The following is a 24,316-nucleotide window of genomic DNA, read 5'->3' on the forward strand; positions in this document are numbered from 1 at the left end:
GTCTCTTGCAAGGAAAAGCTTTATGAAGGTGTAGAATAGTCTTTCCTGTAGACAAAAAGCAAGCAAGAGACTAGATGCGATCTGAAGTGATCCAGACAGTTTCCCCTTAAAGGTTTGATCAAAAACAGATTACGTTGGCATTAGCCTGGGGACAACCTCTGTCATGTTCATAACCAAAGGAAAGAAAGGTTCAGAGAGAACTAGAGAGCTGTCTCCGGAGGCTCCTAATGAATTTGGTTGTCCAGACTTGGTCCATTTAGATTGCAAATTCCTTGGGGCAGAGCGAGACCACATCTTCCTTGATAAGCACCAAGCATATCCGCATCTAAACACAAAATACTTGGCCCGTTTCTAGACACTTCCTATCCAAGGATCTCAAAGCCCTTCACAAAAGGGAGACAGGATAACACCACTTAATGTACAAATGGGAAACTGAGGCACGGAGAATAAATGGGTTGCTCACAGTTACACAGGAAGTCCATGGCAGAGCTGGGACTAGAACTCAGATCTTTTACCACAGACCATTCTTCCTCTCTAACGAATCACAAAGGGCTAGGTCCTTACCTGGTGTAAAGTCAGTGGAGCTATTTCAATTGACAGCAGCTGAGGATCTGGTCCCAAATCCTTCTCTTACTTACTGGATAGCACAACAGGAAAGGGGTGGGGGGTATTTTATTTTAATTTAGCCTTTTTTTTTTAAATGGGGGACACAGAAAACCATGGATAAAATCAGCAGCAAATCTTCATCAGCCACATGAAGGCAACGGAAGTGGAAATCAGCCCAGACATGTCGGGGTCTCAATCTTTTGTATGTTCCCATTGCCGATATTACCGCTGCCACAGAACCAGGATAAATGATGGCCCGACCTCAGTAGCAGTAATGTCAATGAAAAGACACTAGGAAGACTTTTGCTGCAGATCAGCAGTTACGCTCATCCTCCTCCCGTACGTGGCTCATTATAGATACATTTTGACAGCTGTTCTATATAAACCTATTAACGGATTAGGTTGCCACACTCGTAAAACAGTCGTGTGTTAGCATCAAAACAATTCTAAGAGACAAACAGACCAAAGCCCTTAAAAATGCATCTGTGGTATGTAGTTAAAGCAAGGGCATCATTTGCAAGAGGCAAGTGGCCCCCGCCCTGAGTGCACAGCTTAAAGCAGCAAAATCTTTTCCTGCAATCCAGCTAAATGTCCCAGAGGTCCTGAACCCGCTTATTTTCTACCCGCTGTCTACCCTCCAGTGGCAATGCTAATTCACCCCAGGCGGCTTTGATCCTGTCTATTACAGCTGGAGTAGCACTCAAATTCTTCGGAGGTGTATCAGGGCTATTGCAAGCAGGCAAGGAATAAAGACAGGCTCAGGCTCCCTCAGGATATGAGATATGGACCCCAACAGAAGCGAGGATGGGAAGCAATTTTATTTGGAGTGAAGGGGGTGGGGCGGGCAGGTCAGACAATGACTGTGTGTCTACCCAGGTGGGAGGGCTAATTATTCCAGGCACTGACTTCATCATGAGCCTCTTACAGCTGGACTATTTCCATGCTTTCAATTCTTGTGTATTTAATGGCATTATTGGATAGGGTTCTGGGTGTGACTAGCAGGTGTCTAAGTGTGCTATAAACTCAGCCACACAAGCCGGTATCACCCCCTGATACTGCACTGCCTTATCCATTTCAGCATTTAATTCCAAAATGAACTGTTTTCTAGCAGATCCACACACACACACACCCCTTTGTCCTGTCTGCTTTTGGGAAAGGAACATTCTAACTCAGGAATGAAGACAGGGTGTAAACTACAGCAGTTTTATGAAGACAACCCAGGAAATGGGGAAGCAAGTCCCCCCCCCACCCCCACTCATTTAGCAGACTGTTTTTAAATGCTGTTCTTGGACTGAAATGGGCCACTAAAGCACACAAGCACACACAGTTTTTCTTAAGCATACCAGCACATTAAAACAGTTTTCAGATTTAAAAATCTTTTGTTTCTACTCCTACCCTAATTTCCCTTTGGTGCAAAAAGAGAGTGCTCTCGCAGTGTACCAGCGGGCATGGAGAATGCATCACAATTAGCCCTCATGGACATGACCATGCAATGGGGAAGGTTCCCAGGACCAGCAAATCTTTGCTAATTGTCAGTATCTAGCGCTTTTTAAGACAGGTAGGCACCCGCAAATACATTTTGAGCAGTGATAAAACCTGCGCGAGGCTCACAACAAAGCTTCTGCCACTTACTCAGGTTTGAATTTACTTCAGTTTGAATTCCTAAACTACGCAGTTTGCTTCTTGGACTCGCTGCCCCAGCTCTCGGTCAGCATTAACCATGTTTTGCCCTGCATCTGTTGTGTTCAGTTGACTACAGCTGTCTACGCTTTTCCTTGGCTCCCCGTTTCCTTCTCCAGCAGTACCCCCCCTTAGACCCCAACGCTCAGTGAATAGAGACAGCGTTCAGAGTGTAGCCTGAAGTCCCTTCATACAAAGCTATTCTGAAGGCACTTTACAGAGCAGCTCTCTATTCCTGTTGGACCCTCTGCTTTCCCACCCCTCTTCCACGTGCTTTTTTGTTGCATTTTTTATTTAACTCACATTGTAATCTCCCTGGGGCCAGTACTGTTCCTTTTAATTACCCGTCAAGTGCTATGCATCTCTATGGGGCTATATAATTACTGTCTTTATACTGGACCTCAAGACATTTGTGAAAAGTCCTCAAATTAATAGTCTAAATTGTGATTTTGGGTGCCCAACTTAAGGAAACTGATTGTTGGAGGGCAGATGCTCAGCACTGTCTGAAAGAAGACGTGCCTTTAAGGTGCCCCAATATGGGAACTCAAAATCACTGCCCTGTTTGAAAACGTAGGCATGTAGCTTTCTGCTCCATACACGTTGTGTACAACAATGGCAAAATAAAGCTGGGGATGCAGTAAGACCTGGGAGAACAGTACACAGCCACTTCTCCCAACCCTTTGCTCCCTGTACCACTTACTCCCGGTCTAAAAGTGCCATTTTAAAAAAAAAAAAGAAAAAGAAAAAGAAAAAGATGATGTTGAATGGGAGGCGAGGTGAGAGGAAACGTTTACTGCTGCCACGCGAACAAGTGAAACGTGTTTTGAACCTACCATCCAGTTTAAATGGGAACCCTGAGACTTTCCCTAGCAAGAGGCCAACTCATAAGAGTCACTTTTAAGAGTCCACGTGAGTCCCTTTATTTTGTGTCCAGGAGTGAAAAAGTTGTTGCAGATCCAGAAGACAGCATATCAATCCAGCAAGAAAGCTGGGAGCCAATATCAGTAAATCAAACTGTGCCTTTCTGTTAATACTCTCTCATATGTTCTCATTTTATACATCCCTTTACCGAGTCAGAAAGTAGCCCTGGAGTATTTAAGCTCCATTCAGGGATAGCACTGCCATGTATCAAAGTGTCAGGAGACCCACCAGAGATGAAATCTGTCCTACTGCTCTCAAACCACAAAAAAAAAAAATCAATTTTATCAATGCCAGAGCTTACAGGCACACTGGCTCTGTCGCTGGTCCTACCCCCTTGTTTGAATCAGTGGCGCTGGTTCCTGCATAAAGGATAACCAGGGCCAACCAGCCATACTTTGGCCAGCCTAGTTTAAAGTCAGGATGCAGACAGCAGCTCAGCTAGAGTAGAGATTGACACCCAAGTATAGCTGAATTGGTGTCGTATGCAGGATGAGGGCTTCTTCACACTTATGTCACTGTAAGCCCAGCATCTCTACTGCAAGAGCGGTCTCTACCTAGAAAAATGGCCCGTTCACCTTTCCCCAGCACTAGGTGGGACCTCCCTTTGCCCCCAGCAGTGGCAGAGAACACTGGCAGCAATTTGTGTAGCAGCAAGGATAGGGCTCTCTGCAAGACCATTGAAGTCAGTGGGACTAAGCACATGCTTGAAGTTAAGCAAGTGTTGGAGGGCCAGATTTTCAAAGGTATTTAGGTGCCGAAAGATCCAGACAGACGCCTAGTTGGGTTTTTTAAAAGCACCCAGACACCTAAGTCCCCTCACACATTATTTCAGTGCTTCTTGTGGGGTAACAACAGCATGTTTCCTCCCGGTTCTTATGACGTGGGATATGGAGGTCCTAGGATGAAATCCTGGCTCCCACGAAGGTCAATGGCAAAACTCCCAGTGCAAGTATACTAAAGAAAGCCCAGAGGTGCCACTGGAAAACAAAAAGTCTGAAACGTCTAGGGTAACAGATGCCCTCAGTTCTGTGTGGCAGCTGCTGGGTCACACTGCAAAGGCGACACTCCCCACCGAACCAAGCCAAGGAGTGGAAATGAGTCTAGAAGGGAAGAGGATCGTGGTATTGTGGTTAAGGCACAGAAACTGAGGGGTAGGAGATCTGGGCTCTGTTCCAAGCTACACCACAGACTTCCTGTGCCTCGGTTTCCCCATCTGTGACATGGAGATAATGGTGACCCCCTACCTCACAAGCGTAAGTTCATTAATGTTCACGGGCACCCAGTTACCATGGTGATAAACACCCTATAGAAAAGATGAATACATGAATCTCCTGTCTATGAAGATGAGATACCACCACCGAGACTAGTAACGGGTAGGGCAGTGGGTTGAGGGGAGGGACAGCAATCAAAGAGGAGAACACAAGATAAAAATAGAGGATTATTTTCTACATCAATGGCTATATAGCCCATTACTATACTGAAATAAGCATGAGACATGATACACTGTGAACAGTAGCTATTACTGTAGTTGAGATTTCTCTCTCACACACACACACACACACACACACACACACACACACACAGTTTTGAATTTTATATCATATACTACTTTGAAGAGCCCAAGAGGTGAAACAGCATGATCCTGGTCGAACAAGCCTCAGTCCAAGGCTGGATTCTTCACCCACACAGAGCCCCATTGATGCTCATGCAGAGTTCTTTGCAGGCCTCACTAGAGCCTTATACCGTAACCCCTCACTTAACGTCTTAGTTATGTTCTTGAAAAATGCAACTTCAAGCGAAACAATGTTAAGCGAATCCAATTTCCCCATAAGAATTAATGTAAATATGGGGAGTTAGGTTCAAGGGAAATTATTTTTGCCAGACAAAAGACATTATATACATATAAAGTATGAATTTTAAATAATTTTAAACAAACAATTTAATGCTGTACTCACCAATGATGATTGTGAAACTTGGTTGAGGCAGGGGCGTAGTGGGGTCGGGGGCTTGCCCCGCTCCACCTGCCCAGTAGTGGGCTGGGGGCCGCGGGCGGGCAGCCCCCGCATTCCCACCCCGCTCCCCGGCAGGAGCCCCGGGTGGGCAGAGCAGGGGGAGCACCCGCACCCCAACCCAGTCCCCGGCTGGAACGCCCGCCGTGCGGAGTAGGGCAAGCCCCCGCGCCTCAACCCGGACCCCGGTAGGAGGGGAGCCAAACAACATTATAAGGGACATTGCAGGACTTTAAAGGAATATGTTCTCTAATAGGTCAGTGACCTAATAGCGAAAGAACATTAACTGGGAGGATGTTAAGTGAGGAGTTACTATATCAGCCATGATAGGGGAGAGGGAGAGCTCAGTGGTTTGAGCATTGGCCTGCTAAACCCAGGGTTGTGAGTTCAATCCTTGAGGGGGCCATTTAGGGATCTGGGGCAAAATCAGTACTTGGTCCTGCTAGTGAAGGCAGAGGGCTGGACTCAAATGACCTTTCAGGGTCCCCTTCCGTTCTAGGAAATAGGTATATATCTCAATATATTATTTATTATGATACAGTGAGCGGGGGGTAAAATGGTAGAGAGAGAATGGAAGGGCAAAGGTGACAGAGATACAATCGCTCAGTTACATCCTGGTGGTAAAATTAATTTGATATCTGCATAAACAAAAACATAACATACAGTCCTCGAGAGGCAACATGGTCCGATGGATAAAACACCCGACTGGGAATCAGGGCACCTGACTCTGCCACTAAGCTGCTGTGTGACTGTAGGCAAGTCATTTAATCTCTCTGCGCCTGTTTCCCCATCTCCCTTTCTCCGTCTGTCCATTGACACTGTAAGCTCTTTGAGGCAAAAACTGTCTCACTCTGTGTTTGTACATATCCTAGCACGAGAGCGCCCACGGTATGACTGTAATACACATCATAATATGCGCATGTACAGTATGGGGCATACACATAACGGTTGTGTTTTGTTTCTATAGTGTGTACAGACACAGTGTATGCACATGCATATGGAAATTATTTCATTAAGCAAAACTACTATTGTGCACACAATACCAAATATGAAGGAGATGGACTTAAATTTTCTATGATTAGTCGACACCTAGCTGCGTGATTAACAATTTTTTCCTCAGTTAAATCCTGGTATCTGGCATTGTAAGAATACCGCACGCACACACCCTTTTAGTTTTTTCCATATACCCACACAGAGTGCATTCAGCATGCACGCGCACACAAACAAGTTTGATCAACACATGTATTTAAACGTTGATATCTTTCGCAAAAGCTGACCTCCTGAAATCAGGAGAGGAAAAACTTGGAAATGCACTATGTTACCATTCCACAGATTGTGCAAAGCACCCAACAAACTGTTTCCATTGTAGAAATAAAAAAATAGAAATAAAAATCAAAACCAGAGTTTTTATTAAACTCAGTTCTTAAACAAAACATCTTATCAGACATACATGTTTATCTGAACATTCTGATTAAGAGAGTATTTTCGCTCTTTTTAAATGACTCTGGGACTGAAGTTAAACTATAGGTCAAAATGACACTCAATACATTGGCCTGAGAACAATACTTCTCATTCATATCCACAAGCCAGCCACTTGCACTAGTCATCCCCAGCAATTAATCCCCCAAGAAACACATTTGATTAAATCTTTTCAAGCAAATCCTTTGCTTTGCTTTTGTTAGTTCACTTCTTGTCAACATCTATTAAAATATGCCTTTAATTCTCCCACAATCTTAAAAAACACCGATTCCACTGTCTTCAACTTTAATCAACTGTATGGCCGGCATTTTTCATTTCATAATAATGTGCTGTTTGGAATTCAAGAGGCAGGCTCAACATCAATCATTCGGCAAGAATTTTTCCACTGCAATAAATATGCAAATGAGGAAAGCCAGTCAGTCGTATTTCAGGCCCGACTTGCTAGTGTTTTAAAAAAGACACAAATTTATTAATTGCCGTTGGCCAGCGGAATCCTATTACTTTGGGCATTGATTACAAAGCTGTGTGAGTGATTATTGTGCAACTTGCGGGCTATCCAGGCATGAGGAAAAATTATTAAAGCAAGGCAGAGATTATCAACTCAGAATAACAATAAGCCTTAACATTTTAGGCCTTTAACTTCTTCAACAAAGAATTACGCGAGAGCTCCGCTGTATCATAATTCTGAAGACTGTCAGTATTTCTGTTGGAGCTTGTTCTATGTTCCCCACAGCAAAACAATGTTACCAGCCCGGAGGGGATTGGGGGGGGACCCTGCAGGTTACACATTCCTTAACATGGACCATATGGGCAATAGTTTTTCTGTTATTCCCACGGTGTGGCCAACGGCAGGGGGAACAACCACTATATGGTGTAGCTAAGACTTCCACCGCCATGAGGCTATCTTGGAATGTTGCAAGACCATTACACTTATTACACCCTGTTAGATGACTGGCTCCAAAAAAACAACAAAAAAGGGTACAAGAGAAAAAATACAGGGGTAAGTGTAAGAAGCGTCCCATACTGCATTCAGCTTTGGATAAACTAGGGGTCAGCTCCAATCCTTTTGGAATCAGAGACCTGAATGGCCTGATGCCCAAGGTGCTGATAATTCATCTTCCATGGATTTCAACTGGATTGTAGCTACACAGCACATCTGAAAACCAGGCCAGAAATGTTTTGGAAGATAATCGAAGTTAAACACTTTTGGTGCCACCATAAGTGTTTGCCCTCTGGAGAAATGAGTTCTAGCAAATGATAGCTGGTGCATTTCACCCCCCGGCCAGAGGGCCAGAAAAAGGTCTATGCCTTTAGTCCTAAGCATATGTCTACAATGCAGGTAGGAGATGGGATTCCCAGTATAGACTCAAATGGAGCTAGCTTCAGTCTCTCTGCCCGCAATGGGAATCACACCTCCCACCTGCAACACAGACATACCATTGTGCACAAAGGACCCAATGCTTCAGCCCCTAATCATGTAAAGAGTCCCACCCACTTCAGTGGAATAATTTAGCCCATTGACTCCAATATTGCTACTCATCTGAGTACACGTAGTAGGATCAGGCATATAGAAGGAGCTTGTGAAAAGTATTTATAAAGATTTTAAGGCCAGAAGGGACCATTAGATCATAGTATGACCTCCTGTGTAACACAGGAAAACAAATGACATTGATCAAGACAAGCAAAGAGTTTGCTACATGTGAGTTTTTATCTCCAGTGATCTGATTGCCAGTTATATATATGGAGATATACCTATCTCATAGAACTGGAAGGGACCCTGAAAGGTCATTGAGTCCAGCCCCCTGCCTTCACTAGCAGGACCAAGTACTGATTTTTGCCCCAGATCCCTAAGTGGCCTCCTTAAGGATTGAACCCACAACCCTGGGTTTAGCAGGCCAATGCTCAGAACTTGCTTGGGCTTTAACCTGTACGTATTGTAAACCGTTTTTATTATCATTTTTCTCTCTGAGCTATCCCTCCCTCCCATGAGTTGGCTAACATACTTGCATGTGCTAGTCTGGATGCTCCACAAACCTTTCTTCCGGTGTGTATTGGAACAAAGGTGTGTGGAGCATCTACACTAGTATGTACAAGCTTGTTAATTAACTCAAGTTAACTGGCAGTCAATTCACTCGAATAATTCTAATGCAGGCAAACCCTTTGTGTGTGCGCAAAGCATGGCAGACGCTTATTGTCAGGGGTCAAATTGCAGCATGTGAGCAAACAAAAAGTGGCCATTTTGTGCTCTAGAACCTAAGCTACATTTCTTTTAAAAAAATTAACAAACCCCAAGCTCTCTCCAGAGCATACGGTTATGAAAGTAACCTTTAAAATGTGACCATTTCAACTTTTAATAAGGCTGGGGAAGGGGACTATACACGTTTTAAATCTAAGGACAAAAATCTGTTAAACAAGACTAAACAAAACAGGCTAGGGGCCTTCTCTTTCCATGCATCACTGCAAGATTTTCTTTAACAGTCCTGAACTCCATACCAAATAAATACTGTATGTCGCACTTCTCTAACATGATCTCCAAACACTTTGCAAACAATGAATTATGCCTCAAAACATCTACCTTACCACTTCTAGGGCCCCGATCCTGCAACAAGATTTGAGTGGGCAGAACTGTGTACTTGCATGGCGCCCATTGTAGGACCAGGTTGTATGTCTGTATCTTCAATTAAAATCATAAGGGTGGTGAAGATATTGCAACAATTTAAGAGGTCTCCCTTTCCCCTAACTACAACTTGGTGACTTGGCTTGAAACTGAAATCTGTATCTGTGAACATGCTTTTTACCTCATGCCCCCGCATCTCACACACACACCAGTATGCCAAACGGTTGTCCATGAGCACGGGACAACTGGCCACCTTATTCATTTTAAGTCTCACTAACACCACTCCATCAAGACGCTGGTTTGCACACAAAAAAATTGCACAAATTTTGGTCTGATCTAGCGCCCGTTGAAGTCAATGGAAAGACTTTGATCGACTTCGGCTCAGGCCCACAAAGAGAGTTACATGGGATATGTAATCAGAAAAAGGGATGGAAAGTGACATTTTGGGCCTACCAACCTTAGCCGCATCCCTTTAAACAAAATACAACATTTCATGATTTGGTGAGTGCAAAGCTTTGTTATTTGATAACATGCCAGCTGAGCTATCTTCTTTTCACTAGCTTAGCCAGACCAAAATGATTGGACCTCAATACTGGAATCCAGATCTGCCCTTATGGGCACATGCAAGGCTCCCATTAAGAACTTTGGGGCAGAAATGTGACCCTGTCTGACACTGAGTCATGGGGGGAGGGATAGCTCAGTGGTTTGAGCATTGGCCTGCTAAACCCAGGGTTGAGAGTTCAATCCTTGAGGGGGCCACTTAGGGATCTGGGGCAAAATCAGTACTTGGTCCTGCTAGTGAAGGCAGGGGACTGGACTCGATGACCTTTCAAGGTCCCGTCCAGTTCTAGGAGGTAGGTAGGTAACCTGGGGCAAATCACTTAACCGGTCTATGCCTCAGTTTCCACCATTTCTGGAAAGCGGGGATAATGGTACCGACCCACCTCTGTATAAATCATTAAGATCCTCAGATGCAACTACAAAGAAGGGTAGATAATTATCCAATTTCAGTTTTAAAAGTTAGCCATGGTTAGAGATGATAAAACAGTGTGGCTGGAATTACTGGAATTATTGGGAGTTCCCTTAGGCTCCTTTGATTAATCCCAGTCCACATGACTATGGCACACTTCATTCAAAAGCTCTTCACTAACTAGATACAGACAATGCCAACAAAATATGGAGAGCTCTGGGGCAGAGGGTGTATCCATCAGCCACACATCATGCTCCACATCAGGAGGGGAGGATAAATATTTTGCCAAGGAAACTGGAACAGAAAGTGCCATGGCATCTCTAAAAACTAAAGCAAAGCAGATGGGACCTGGGTCTCATCCAGAATGACTCATGCCTAGTAAACGGTTTAGTACTCAATTTATCTAGCCGTTATGGGGCTTTGGAATAGCTGAGGTGGTTTCCTGAAACATGAACGCACGTTCACAAAAGGGCTGTTCTCTGCAGGAATGGAGAAATGCGTGTTCTCAGGGGCTCGGTCGCAAAAATATTTACACTGGGAATTAAAAAAAAAAATTAAAAAACAAAAGATAAATATTCAAAGGAACGTCAATAAGAAACCCAACAAAAATACCCCTTAAAAGATACTAAAAGTGAAATGAGAACAAACTGCTCAGGCAATATTCTGGAGTATCCTCTCCATCCCAGGCCCAATCCTGAAAGGTGCTGAGCACCCTCAACTCTCACTGAAAATAATGGGTGTTAAAATGCTGAGTCAGGCTCTGAGTTTGGGAATAAATGACCACCCCACATCCTCCACACTTCCTGACAGACTGTATGCACCCTCCTTTAAATTGGGACTTCCAGTGGTCTGGACTCATGAAGAGAACATTAAGAATCATTTACATGTAAGCTGGCTGTATGGTTCATTTAATTCCCTACACCCCTCCGTTTTAAAATCTGCAGCAGAATTTTCAGTTTGCTACACCAGAATGCTGAAGAAATTGGGGGGGCGGGGGGTTACAGAATTTAAGTCCAGTTTGTCTAGGAGTACACATGTGGTTATTGGAGACTGATCTATCAGCCAGGTGATTTAATAAAATCATCTTCCTTTGAGATTACGTGCTCAGTCCATGCACAGTATATTCAAAAATAACTGCACTGAGAAAAGCCTAGTGGGAGAAGATGAAACTGGTTTGGTATTGTGGAGATCACGTGTCATTCGTAACTGGGATGACCTGACCTCCTGCATCATCTGATGCATAATAATGGTGATGCATCAAAAGATGTCTTCCTTTTCCAAAAAGAGATGAAGTATTCAAGACTATAAATGCAGAAGATCACAATCATACCACCCCGGGCTGTGATCTTGACAGGCACCAGTTTAACAAAGTTAGTACCCATAGAGGTGACATCCAATGAAAACCCAGGTAAAACAAATGCTGTTCCCCAGCATGTGCCCAGGGGGCACTGTGTCATTGGCTGTGCTGTGCTGCAGAACAGATATAGGTCAGAAGCCATGAGTTTAAGATCCCATAGTCATTTCTCACCAGAGTGGTTAACCCCTCTAAAATAGCCAGATCCCAATTCAGGCAATTAACGTAAACTCCGCTGTAGCCTCAAGTGAGAGAGTTATCCTTCATTTCCCAACTCCACCCTAAAAGCGGCTACATTTCCACCCCAGAGATGGCTGAATTTCCATGATGGGCAAAGCGATCAGACTGCAAAGCACTTTTCGGGAAGGAAGGCCAATACCTCTTTGCATATCACGGAGCGCACCACAGACCCAGACTTGGGCAGTTCCTGGCAAGCCCTAAGAAGTTTTATAACACACCTTTTTAGCTCTACTTTTCAATAAAATATAATGAAATTGCAACCGTTGGCTGCTGTACCTGAGACATGTAACATGTAACACCTTAGGAGATTAACTAATCAATGTGAAATATAGGTTAACCTGTAACTACTGACTTTGGATTTAAGGAAGGGGCGACAATAAGCTTCTGAAAACAGAGGTTCCCTTCCCACATAGTTTATCTGCAGCTCACACTCTCTCCCCATCTTCAGGCAAAATCCATACCCTGGCGGAGGGCTAGCACAAGGTCTATTGCACTATTTAAGTTCTAGTCTGAGGGCTAAGGCCTGGTCTGCACTGCAGAGTTTTGCCAACATAGCTATGTCAACTATGAGTGGGGGGGGAGGGGGGGGAATCCCACCCCCTCACTGACAAAGCTATGCTGACAAAAGCTTCAGTGTAGATACAACTATGCTGACAGAAGATCACGTCTACCGATTTACCTAACAGTCAGGGAGGTAGTGTAACTATGCCAGCAAAATTCCATCGGTTGGTTTACCTTGCATCTCCACTAGGGGGCTCTGCCAAGCCTAGCCATCCTGGCCACAGCTCTATACTGTAGACCTGGCCTTGGATGGGGCATGCATGTGAGTGGGCCCTCTGCACTCTTTAAGACAACATTCACTGAACAAGGACAGCCGGCTCCAAGAACTAGTCTCCTGACATCAAACGCAATCTCACGCTTCAGGGTTTAAGCGGCATCACCGCAGGGGCTAGGAAGGAATTCACCCTCCATAGTACTGCACAGTTAGCAAGAAGCATTAGTTTGGGAGGGTGGAAAAGGAGCTGCTCTTCAGCATCAGCATATTGGCCATTGCCAAAGGCAGGACGTCAGATATGGAAGCCTTCTTTGTTCTCTGCTATAAGGCACACAGAGATGGTGGTTACTATTAGTTTAGGGAACACTTAGCTTGCACCACTGCTCATCTGCCCAATCCTGCCAAGCGCTGGGCGCCCTTCCAACTCCCAGTGACTTCAGTGTGAACTCAGCTCCTTGCACCAGTGAGCGCCCATGAGAACCATCAACACTCCTTCCCAAGGGACCATTTTGAGAGGGCATTATGAAAATGCTAGCGAGGCTTTCCTTTTGTTAACACGCTTTCCTCGGACACACACACTTCACATGGCATATCAGGGCAATTTCCCTTTATCTCAGAGCTGCTAGGAATATCATGGGACGTAGAATTTTAGATCAACACCCCAGATGTGAGGAAAATAAAATGGGTGTGATTTTACAGCGCACAAATTGATGCTGAAGTATATTATGCACTCCATTGTGAGATGGGGGAGGAGAGGGGAACACACTTTTCCAGCAGACTTTAAAATACAGACTTTATCTTGTGCCTACGGAAGAGAAGAGTCTTTCTCTCCCTCTGATCAAAGACCAGTGGTTCTCAACAAGGAGTAGGCATACCCCTGGGGTACACAGAGACCTTCCACGGGGTCCATCAGCTCATCTAGATATTTGCCTAGTTTTACAATAGGCTATATGAAAGGCACTAGCAAAGTCAGCACAAACTAAAATTTCATATAGGCAATGATTTGTTTATACTGCTCTAGATACTATATCAGCGATTCTCAACCTGGGGGGCGCGATTTATTTTATAATTATCTGGTAAAAATGAGAAAGGAAGCAATTTTTCAGTAATAGTGTGCTGTGACACTTTTGTATTTTTATGTCTGATTTTGAAAGCAAGTAGTTTTTAACTGAGGTGAAACTTGGGGTTCGCAAGACAAATCAGGCTTCTGAAAGGGGTACCGTAGTCTGGAAAGGTTGAGAACCACTGCTCTGGACCACTGTGTGGCAAAGCTTACGGTCCTGAAAACATTTATGTTGCTCCACTCAAGTACTTACATCCTGGGTAGATATGAGATAATGGACCTGAAAGCACGATAAAAATGTTCAGGGTTTTATTTTGTTACTGAATATGAAACTTTGCCAAACTTCTCCATAAAACAGAAACAATACTTAGTATTTGTCGCCCCAACCATGGTTCCCTCACTTAGCGAAGTCTAAGGGCTAGTCTTCGCATATAGTGTTGCATCGGTGCAGCAGTCTTTAGTGAAGACGTTACTATGCTAACAGAAGAGCTTCTCCCATCGGTGTATTTAATCCATCTCCACAAGAGGTGGTAGCTACATTGGGGACATAGCACTGTCTACACCAGGGGTAGAGTTAGTATTTTTAGTGGATTTTTCACACCCCGGAGCGACGCAGTAATATTGATATAAGTCTGTAGAGTAGACTTGGCCTTAGTCCCCCATGGTCAAGAGCACCAAGGAAGCGAAAACGAAGAAAATATTAGACTTAAGTGGAGAAAATACTGGACTTTGTTTTTGCCTCTTGCCCAAGTCTGATATTTTCTCCATTTCCTTTCACTGGTCCACTGATTCTTCTCTTGAGCTTATGATGCTGAAAGAAGCAACATGGAATCCCAGTAGCTCTTCATAATCTATTGACAGGTGGAACCACAGGACGGGAACAAAAATTATTACTTTTATATAGGTTTTATGGAATTATTGACAAGTCTTAAAAAGTTAAGATGACAACATAGATATCCATTATTTAAAAGTCTCGTAATTTCCATTAACAGCTAGTTCCATTATTGCTTTTTGCAATAACCCAGCTTTGATTTTTCCCATTCTTTTAGCTCCAGACCCCTCCAACAACTAGTTATGAGATTAATTTGTGCTGTTTAAAAGCTGGGATTCCCAGCTCTTTTCCAACAGCATAAAGTACTGGTTTCTAGCTCTATCAGTTTTTGAAATATCATCCATTTTTAAACTATATATATCAGGTTCACACTGAAGTGGGGGGGGGGGGTTAAGGGAAAGCAGGATGTTAATTGGAACAGTGAGATATTGCAACCTATCAGGGCTATAAAACAATGCTGAAAGGCACAGCTATCCAAGGGCAGAGAGAGCATTGGATTCTAGTCCTTGTGAATTAAGAGAGATCATGTCTTGAAGCCCTCATGGGTCCCTCACACTAGCTGTACTTTTCTAGCACTGAATCAAGATTTAACATAAGAAGTCCCAGGCACTGGAACTGTTTAATTTCTGACCCCTGAATACCACCGTCACCATCTTACTTTGACTATTCCTTGCCCTTCTGGGAATTACGCATTCTTGTGGAACTGTCAATGAGAACTAACTCTTCCCAAAAAAAGAAAAACAAAACCAAAACACATAAGATCCTTAACTGCAAGTGTGCAATCTATGTGGAGACATAGCACAGAAACTTGCACCCTGCACTCCTTTTCTATGTAAATAATGCAGGGATCCTGCGGGAACTTGCCAGGGATTGGAATTTTTAATTAATGGGTCTCTTTAATGTGCAAATCAGGAGCAGACTGCAAGTTCTGACTTGCATTGATTATGAAAAACATTAATTGAACATGCAAGACCCTAAACACAGGCAGCATCTCATGTCCTGGACTAGACTAGAAGATATGGTGCAAGAGAATACAAATCTATCTTGTGGAAACAGACCACTCCAGGCAACAGTACCTTAGAAATTTTAGCTGTGGGAGTTTCTGTGTAGAGAGCATTAAACATTAAGCATTTGCACTATATTCACAGAGCAACCACCGTAATTGCGGTAGCATTAAAAGACCACTAAGACGTTCTCCATGGAAGTGAAACAGGAATAAACATGAGCTCCATTACCATGTGGTCCGCAATTTATATGTAAAAAAGAAGGGAAAAAACCTGGAGCATAATTAAGGATTTTTTAAAAATGAAATAAAAAGTAAGACAGTGCAAACAAAGCAAGGCTGTCTCTTTAAACAGAAATTCATCCTATATAAATTATGGCCATAAACTTTTCCTGCAGTGCAGCCTAATTAATTCTTGTTCTATACACAAAGGGAAATGCTGGGTGACAAATGGGTGTGAAGCTTGAAAGCTGCCAGGTCTGCAAAACATTTTCTACTTCAATTTATAAGCAATTTTGCAGTAAATCATCCACCAGAACCTGAGATCTCAGGCATCTGAGAATGTCCAAGCCCCGTTAGATTGCTTACCAAAAAAAAGAGTTTAAAAACCTCTTCACTTTCAGCCCTAATTTGGAAGCTGCACATAACGCTGTTATTTTTGCCTTGGATTTGGCTTTAACACCACAAATCTTACAGTTGAAACTTTACCATAGGCGCTTTAATACTATTACCCCAAATCCCTAATAAAATTGTACCATCACATTCAGCCATAATGGAGAGAAAGTTGTCTCGAGAGGGACATGTCATACTGGCGAATGTAGAAAGATAATTTATCCATCCAAAATGTTCATTCTTTCTCTGGGCAGAAAGGAGGCATGGAATACTACAAGCAATGGATACACTCAGGAAAAGCTATCACATAAAAGATTAATTAAAATATTAAGGGACAGATTTTTCTACAGGCACCAAAAAACCAAAGTTAGACACTCAACTCCCGTTCACTTTCAATGGCTCGTTGTGCCGTTGAGGGAAGAAAGCTCCGCCGAGTGTCCAATTGGGTAGGATATCAAATTAAGTTTGATATTGTTGTACCCAATCGCTTCAACCTACTTGAAGCACCAAACCATTTATTTTTCCTTTTACAAAAAAGGCCACACGTATCTGACTTTAAAAAAACAATGTAACAATGGATTTCTTTCACTAATTTGGAGAGAAGCATGTGTGTGGCTCATCCATCCCTAAGCAGAACATAATCCAATCCAAAACAGTGTTGTTTTGTTACCATTTTCTGCATCCAAAATCTTGTCTCTTAAGACTGGCGTGTCCCGCAGGATGACAGAATGCAATAATATTAATACTTAGTATTTACAAAGCTCCTTCCCACCTTCAAATGGCCATTAACTACTTTCATTCTCAAAACACCTTTATGTAAGAATCCTTATAGATTCTTCTGGTTGGGAAAACAGGGAGAGGTTAAGTGACCTACCCAAGGCTACATCATGAATCAGTGGCAGAGCGGGGGTGAGAATTCAGAACTCCCCAGCCTAATACCCAGCCCACTAGACCAATTTAAAAAGAGACTAAAAGGCTTATTCACATAGAAGCCATTTTTGCTTCTATTCCAACATTAAACCCCTTGATTAGCTCGTAATTGGGACTTTTATTAGACCCTGATTTATACTAAAATAAGCTGGCGGTCATAAATGAAATTAAGCCCATTCTGCATCAACTCAAGAGGCAGTTTTTTATAATTACAGTGGGCAATGCCTTTTGAATTTCACCAGGTGTTGTCTACTGGCTTGAAAGGTCACATCCAAATTACCACAAGCACAAAAGCTCCATAAGCAAGAATGTAATACAGTTCAGAGGTTGCCCGCACGACGAAGCTCTGGCTTTATTGACGAGTCGCGAATCAGATGTACAGAATGAGAGCTCTGATTCATTCTCACAATGCCCAACACAGCAAAATGATGGGGAGATGGCTCTTCACTGTTTAACACAACAGATCTTCACATCTTTTTGTGAAATCCTTCAGGATTCAAAGGCTCACCCAATCATTAAAGCAGAAGCCACAATTCTTACTGGAGAACCTTGTAGCAACAACCACAAGTCAAAAGCCATCTTGCAAACAAAAAAATATATACATGTTGTGTATGGATATTACAGCTAACGTGGGCTTAGATGGCCTGATAACTCTGCAAAGCCATTGGCTTTCACTCTCCAGAGCTTCAAAAGCCAAACCCTTCTAGTGAACAAGAATTTGAAGCACAAGAACACTGACGTTTTAGAAGTATGACACATTGGACCAACCTCACAAAAGACATAATAATTAAGTAACTTCTCAAACCATGCTAGTCCACAGGGATTATACTGTAGTACACCTCTACCCCGATATAACGCAACCCAATATAACACGAATTTGGATATAACGCGGTAAACCAGCGCTCCGGGGGGGGCGGGGCTGTGCTCTCTGGCAGATCAAAGCAAGTTCGATATAACATGGTTTCGCCTATAACGCAGTAAGATTTTTTTGGCTCCCGAGGACAGCGTTATATCGGGGTAGAGGTGTAGTTAGAGATGAAAAAGACCATTGCACCACAGGCTCCATCCCCATAAAAGGGCAGGATATAGGCTGATGACAAGGGACATATCAGGTATTAAACTGACATTACAAGAGCGATTGCTGCATACAGCCTGTGCGTCAGTGAGCTACATATGTCAACTGCTTAGAAAACAACCAAGATGAAAAGCCACCAATATTATTTAGTACCAACTTTCCCGCTGTGGCCAGTTCGAAGTTGTAGGCCACATACAAAGCGAGTTTACCCCATGTTCTACACTTCCTAAATCAAAACTTGGCAAAAGCACCTTTGCACAGTCGTGACAACATCAGCAAGACACAGGCCAACACTGTGCACCTCATTTAAAAAAATGGAATGTTTGCATTGTAAAATATCCTATGTTGGTTGCAAATTACATTAAGAAAAATGAAATTTAACCTTTCTCCTTTATAAGAACAATATTAGAAAACACTAAACAAGAGATGATTTAAGGAGAAAGTTCTTGAACTCAATATTGTTAAAAATCAATTACATGGCACCATAAATTCATACAGTGCTTTACTAACATAGATCAAGTCCCCTGCCCTGAAGAGATTAACGGATAAACATGACATGACCTTGGCCGCAGATGCTTTAACAAGCAAAAATACCAAATTCTGGATCCCTTGACAATGCACCAGGTTTTACCTATTTGATAGACTCATAGACCTAGAGATGGAAAAGATCCACAAGATTATCTAGTCCACCACCTTAGAATCAGTGCAGAATTGTTCCCCACAATACATTCTCAGGCTATCTTTCAGAGGCCCATGTGATGGAGTTTCTAGTACTTCCCATAAAAGATTATTCCACAATCTAATAAAGCTAGGAACTGCCGGACTGGATCAGATCTGTGGTCCATCTATTTCAGTCCTGTCCCCAACAGCAGCCAGCAGTAGGTGCTTCAGAGGAAGGTGCACAAAACCCCGCAGTAGCCAGATCGGGGTCTCATTCTAGTAGTTAGAGATTGTCTTTAGCCATGAGGCATAAGATTTTCTATCACTTCCACAATTTGTTAGTATTACCTCCTCCACCATATTGGTGCCCAATCCCTCTTTGAATCTTATTAATTTTTTTGCCCCAACGGTGCCCTTGTTACAAAGCATTTCTTGAGATTCATTCTACATTTTCCCTTTGCTAATATCATCCGGTTAGTCCCAGCTATATTCCCTGGCAGCACCCAAGTCCTCTCTTTTCTTGGTGTTTTCACACATTAAATACGGCACAAAAGTGAATGCAAGACATCAGGAATGTAAATCTATAGTACCACAACCCCTCCTAGCCAGATTATGAAAAAGGGGTGAGAGAGGAGGGAGAACTCACAAAGCAGTTATTAAACAGTGGATTTTCTTTTAACATTCCCAGACAACTAAAAAATTAACATCTCCCCTATACTATATTTATACTATATTATATTCCATGTGCTTGGATGTATTTTGCTTATGGGAAATATCAAAATGTCAACCTTTGTTTCTGTTAAAGGTCTTTAATGATATTGCATTTTAGACCTGTAATGAAACATGGTGCTTGCTGCAGTTTGTAATGCATCTCATTAAATACATTAATAACATGCATTTCACTAAAAGGTCAGCTTAGTATTATTGGGAGTTTGCCTTCCCTCCCTCCCCACACACACTTTAATCACTTCATTTAAAGCAGCAGAGCTAACTTGGAAATATAAAGTGCCTCACCTGCTACAAGTAGAGATGTGATGAGGAGTTCATGTGTTCAGATTCGGATAAGGTTTAAGATGGGCTATTAGGTTCAGTCAAAGGCTGACTCGGGATCAGGATTTAGGTTAGATTTGATGGTGCCAAAAGCTCATGAACCAGTCTTACAAGGATTCTGCCACTTTAAGCCAAAACCTCACAGGGTTCTGACATCATTGCAGCCGCACATTAAACTGAACACGAAAATAGGCACCTTTCAAGATTAGACTGGACACAGGACCAATACCAAAGGGCTGGCTCAGATCTGCAGAACGGGAGATATAAAGGTACTGCTTGATAATGGGGTGTTTTCTTTGATGAACTGTAAGGGTCGAGACGCTGGAAAACATCCAGAATCAGGGTGGTGGGAAGAAAGAATTTTGAGCTAAAGAAACAACCTTCTCAGTGAGTTTTTAAGTGACTTGGTGCACACATCTTCCCCATTTAAAGTTGCAGAAGAATATCCTACTGTGTATGCAGTTCATTATTTTTGCAAATATTTTTGATCACTAGGACATAAAAATACTCCTGCAGAAACCCACTTTCCTCTCTTGCATTGAACAGTTGAACAGGTTTGATGATCTTTGATTTCATTTCCTATTAGGTAACAGCCTGATCCAAAGCCCACGGAAGTCAATGGAAATGAGTTCTGCGTGCATAGTGTTTACCAGGTGCATTTTGCGCATTATATTTGCCATCTCTTAGAGAACCCACTGTAGGCCTTACCTGACCGATATCATTAACAGTATTACTGTTGTGTTGTTGTGGGGTTTTTTTGTTTGTTAAATAGATTAATCAGTCTCCTAACTGAATGGATACTTACTGTCCAGTTGGACAGCAGGCACCTGGCAACCCAGACTTTCTCTTTGAGATCTTATCCCGTGGGGAGCATTACACCAGGGTATAGAGCAGGGGTCGGCAACGTTTGGCATGCAGCTCGCCAGGGTAAGCGGCCAGCACATCCCTCACCCGCGCCGCTTCCCGCCGCCCCCATTGGCCCGGGACGGCGAACCGCGGCCAGTGGGGGTCGCGATCAGCCGAACCTGCCGCATCAGCAGGTAAATAAACTGGCCCGGCCCGCCAGGGTGCTTACCCTGGCGAGCCGCGTGCCAAACGTTGCCGACCCCTGGTATAGAGAGTCTCATGGTTTGGTGACCCTCTGCCTCACAGCATGGAGTTTGTGTCACATGCTGCAATGCTGCCTAGGGACTCAAAACAGAAAGAGGAATCAACCCATTTTCAGAAGGTCTCCTATGCTGAGGACGGATCACATAGAACGCAGCAGACCGGCAATACTCTGAACTGATAACCAATCCCTTCTAATGTTCAACAAAAAAGAAAAAGAAATTCATTCAGCCTGAAGGACCACCTTGAACTCTGGTGGGAATGCCCCTGAAGTCAGTGTGGTCACAAGCTCAGCTGAGGCATCGCGGTGCTAAGATAAGACAAGTAGCCACCACCAGAGCCGAACGTGGCCCAATACGTATGGATGAGGGCACAGATTTACTTAGACTGGGAGCTCTTTGGGGCAGGGACTGCCTTTGTTCTGTGCTTGTGCAGCACCAAGCACAATGGGGTCCTGGTCCGTAAGCAAGGCTCCTAGGGGCTACCACCATACAAATAGAGAATAATAAAATATATGATTTACACGCCAGGTGTCTGCATCTCCAAGGTCCTGCCCCTCACACATCAGTGCCTTGCCATTCAGCCAAAGTACACTTGGATGGGACCGTCACTGGAGCCTGTCAAACCTGATCCCTAATTAACTGCAAGGGTTGCTATCACAAGGCACAAATCCCTGTCTCCAAGGCTGAAGACATTGGCTCCACGGCCACTCCCAGCCCACAACTGAGTACAGAACCTGGGTCTCCCTGCCAGCAGAGTCTGTATCTCTGACACCAAAGCAGGCAGACTTAAAACTACTTACTGTTCTTGAGTGCGCTGGCAAACTCTCGCCCACCTTCCTTTTTAAACGCCGGGAATGTATCTGGCTGTGGAAGCTGGTTGGCCGTTAGGAGCGCTTTCTGCAGTTTGATTCTCCCTTCTAACAGCTGGTCCCACAGTGCTTTAAAACACAGAGGAAACAAAACATGGATTACATATTCCAAAGCACTTCTTCACCCACTTTCCCGTGACCCTGCCTCCCAAAGACTCTGAATCAGAAAGCATCAGCCACTTCTCTTTGCTCTCCTTCCCCAGCAGCACTTTCCTATTGCAACGACACTTTGCAAATGGAGACTCATTATTTAATGGGACAACTAGAGAGTAGTTGCCTAAAAGCTTCTCAAGGCTTCTGTTAAAATTCACCAGAGAAATTCAAATTGTAGACCTGCCAAAGCCAAGGTGCACACAGCTCCATCATCTGACATGACAAATGCTGAACAGCAAGGAATGGCACGCAGCACCAACGCAGCTCCCACACAGTATATCATGCCCTGCAGCGCAAAATCTGGACTGCAGGGAAGACGGGACCAGTGATGGGGGCAGGGGATTAACTACAGAATCCCCACAAGGTGGGAGCAGACAATCAGCATGTCATGGTTAACACCTGCACTGATGGGTTGTCATCACCAACCTAGAAGCTTCTGGGTTAGCAGAGACAACCAGTCATACAGGCTAATGAAGGACAACCGAGAGAAAATATTTAATCATCACGTACATCAACTTTAGAAAAAAATCATTATAAAGGAAGTGAGGAGAATGTTTAGTTTCCATTGTAATCCATCATTATATCCCCATTAAACCCAAAATCTTTCACTCCGGAGGATGGAGCTCACAAGGGCATAGAAAACAAGCACCTCCTCTCCAGCCAACACACTGGGATGGAATACTAAAGCCGTGGTTCTCAGGGGCCACAAGCAGGTTTCAGGGGTTCGCCAAGCAGGGCCAGCATTAGATTTGCGGGGGCCCAGGGCAGAAAGCCAAAGCCTGGGGCTGAAGCCTGAGCAACTTAGTTTCGTGGGGCCCCCTGTGGTGTGGGGCCCTGGGCAATTGCCCGGCTTGCTACCCCCTAACGCTGGCCCTGGCTTATATATGCAGAAAAACAGCTTTTGTGGCACAGACGGGTCATGGACTTTTTATAGCGTGTTGGGGGGGCCTCAGAAAGAAAAAGGTTGAGAACCCCTGTACTAAAGCACACCAAAACACAGACTAGTGTCTGAGTCCCTGAGCAGCACATACAGTGCAATAAGTCCTTGTTTACAATGGTACCATAACAATGCTCAAAACTGGTTCAGCTAAACCGACTGCTGACAAAGTATTAGTTTAATTCTGCAGTACAGACAAGGCCACAGTCTATGGAGCACAGCTGGTAGAACACTTGCTGTAAACTCCTAAAACTACTCCAGTGCGTGCTGCAACGTGCAAATGGGTTAAAAGAGTTCTTAGCACAGTTCATTTCTCTAGCATAGACAAGGCATAAGGCTCATCAAAATACAAAGTAAATTCCATGTACAAACCTATTTGGTTTTTCACAGCTTTTCCTTTTTCTACTTCTTCAGACACTTTTTCTTTAGAGAAGGTCACCACCCCCGCGTCATCCTCGCTCTCTTTGGCATCTGCCACGTCCTCCTCACTTGCATCCCCAGATTCTTCTTCATTGCTCCCTTCTTCTTCATCCTCCTCTTCCTCATCCTCCTCTTCACTGCTCCCCACATCATCCATCCCTTCCGTAAATTTCTCAAAGTCACGGATGTTCTGGAAACTGAACGTTGGTGTTTGGAGCTGGGCAGATGTTTCTCTCCCCTCCTCTTGGTCACTTCCCAAGTCACCCTCCTGAGTGCTGCTGTGCTCATCGTCCTGATCAGCTGTAGCATCTAGAATGTCCTCATCCAATTCTTCCTCCAGATCTCCACTGTCTAGGTCTCTCTCAGATGATGTTTCTTCATCTGATAATTAAAAAAGGAGATATTTAAACAAAGTTATTTCATCACAAACTATGGCTGCAACTCTGCAATATCCATTATCAGTAAGGCTGCAAATCTTTCACGGAGGTCACGGAAGTCATGGATTCCGTGACTTTCCGGGACCTCTGTGACCTCCGCAGCTGCAGCGGCTGATGCAGCTGACCCCAGGACCGCCCAATCAGCTGGGGCGGTCCTGGGACCATCCGCACCGGCCACTGCTCCAGAGGACCAGGCTACTGGTCCCGGGCAACTGGTTCCGGGCGCTGTCCCGGAGCAGAGCTCTGGGAGCAGCAGCGGTGCCACAGGCCACTCCTGCCCAGAGGAGCATCAGCAGTGGTGGGGCCCCGGCCCAGAGCAGCAGCGGGGCCATGGGCCACCTCCCACCTGGAGCAGCAGTGGCGGGGCCCCGGGCTGCCTCCCCCCCCCCCCCCCCCCAAGGAGCAGCAGCAGCAGCGGCAGGGCCCCAGGCCGCCCCCCACCCCCAGGAACAGCAGCGTCCGCTGGATCACATACCCCGTCCCAGCAGGTAAGATTTAGTTAGGGGTATTTTTAG

The 24,316-nt window shown here is 44.2% G+C and overlaps 1 protein-coding gene across 1 annotated transcript in view; it reads right to left on the reverse strand.

The window, feature by feature from the left end:
• Window positions 1-24,316, reverse strand: part of AATF (apoptosis antagonizing transcription factor) — a 78,112-nt gene that overhangs the window by 50,750 nt on the left and 3,046 nt on the right. The window contains exons 3-4 of the mRNA XM_026656596.2: window positions 23,317-23,745; window positions 21,786-21,923 (exon numbers count right to left, since the gene is read on the reverse strand). Coding sequence (XP_026512381.1) covers window positions 21,786-21,923; window positions 23,317-23,745 — 567 coding nt within the window. The remainder of the gene's footprint in view (window positions 1-21,785; window positions 21,924-23,316; window positions 23,746-24,316) is intronic.

Source organism: Terrapene carolina, unplaced genomic scaffold, assembly GCF_002925995.2.
Source record: "Terrapene carolina triunguis isolate 2854851 unplaced genomic scaffold, T_m_triunguis-2.0 Scaffold231, whole genome shotgun sequence".
Taxonomy (NCBI): Eukaryota; Metazoa; Chordata; order Testudines; family Emydidae; genus Terrapene; species Terrapene triunguis.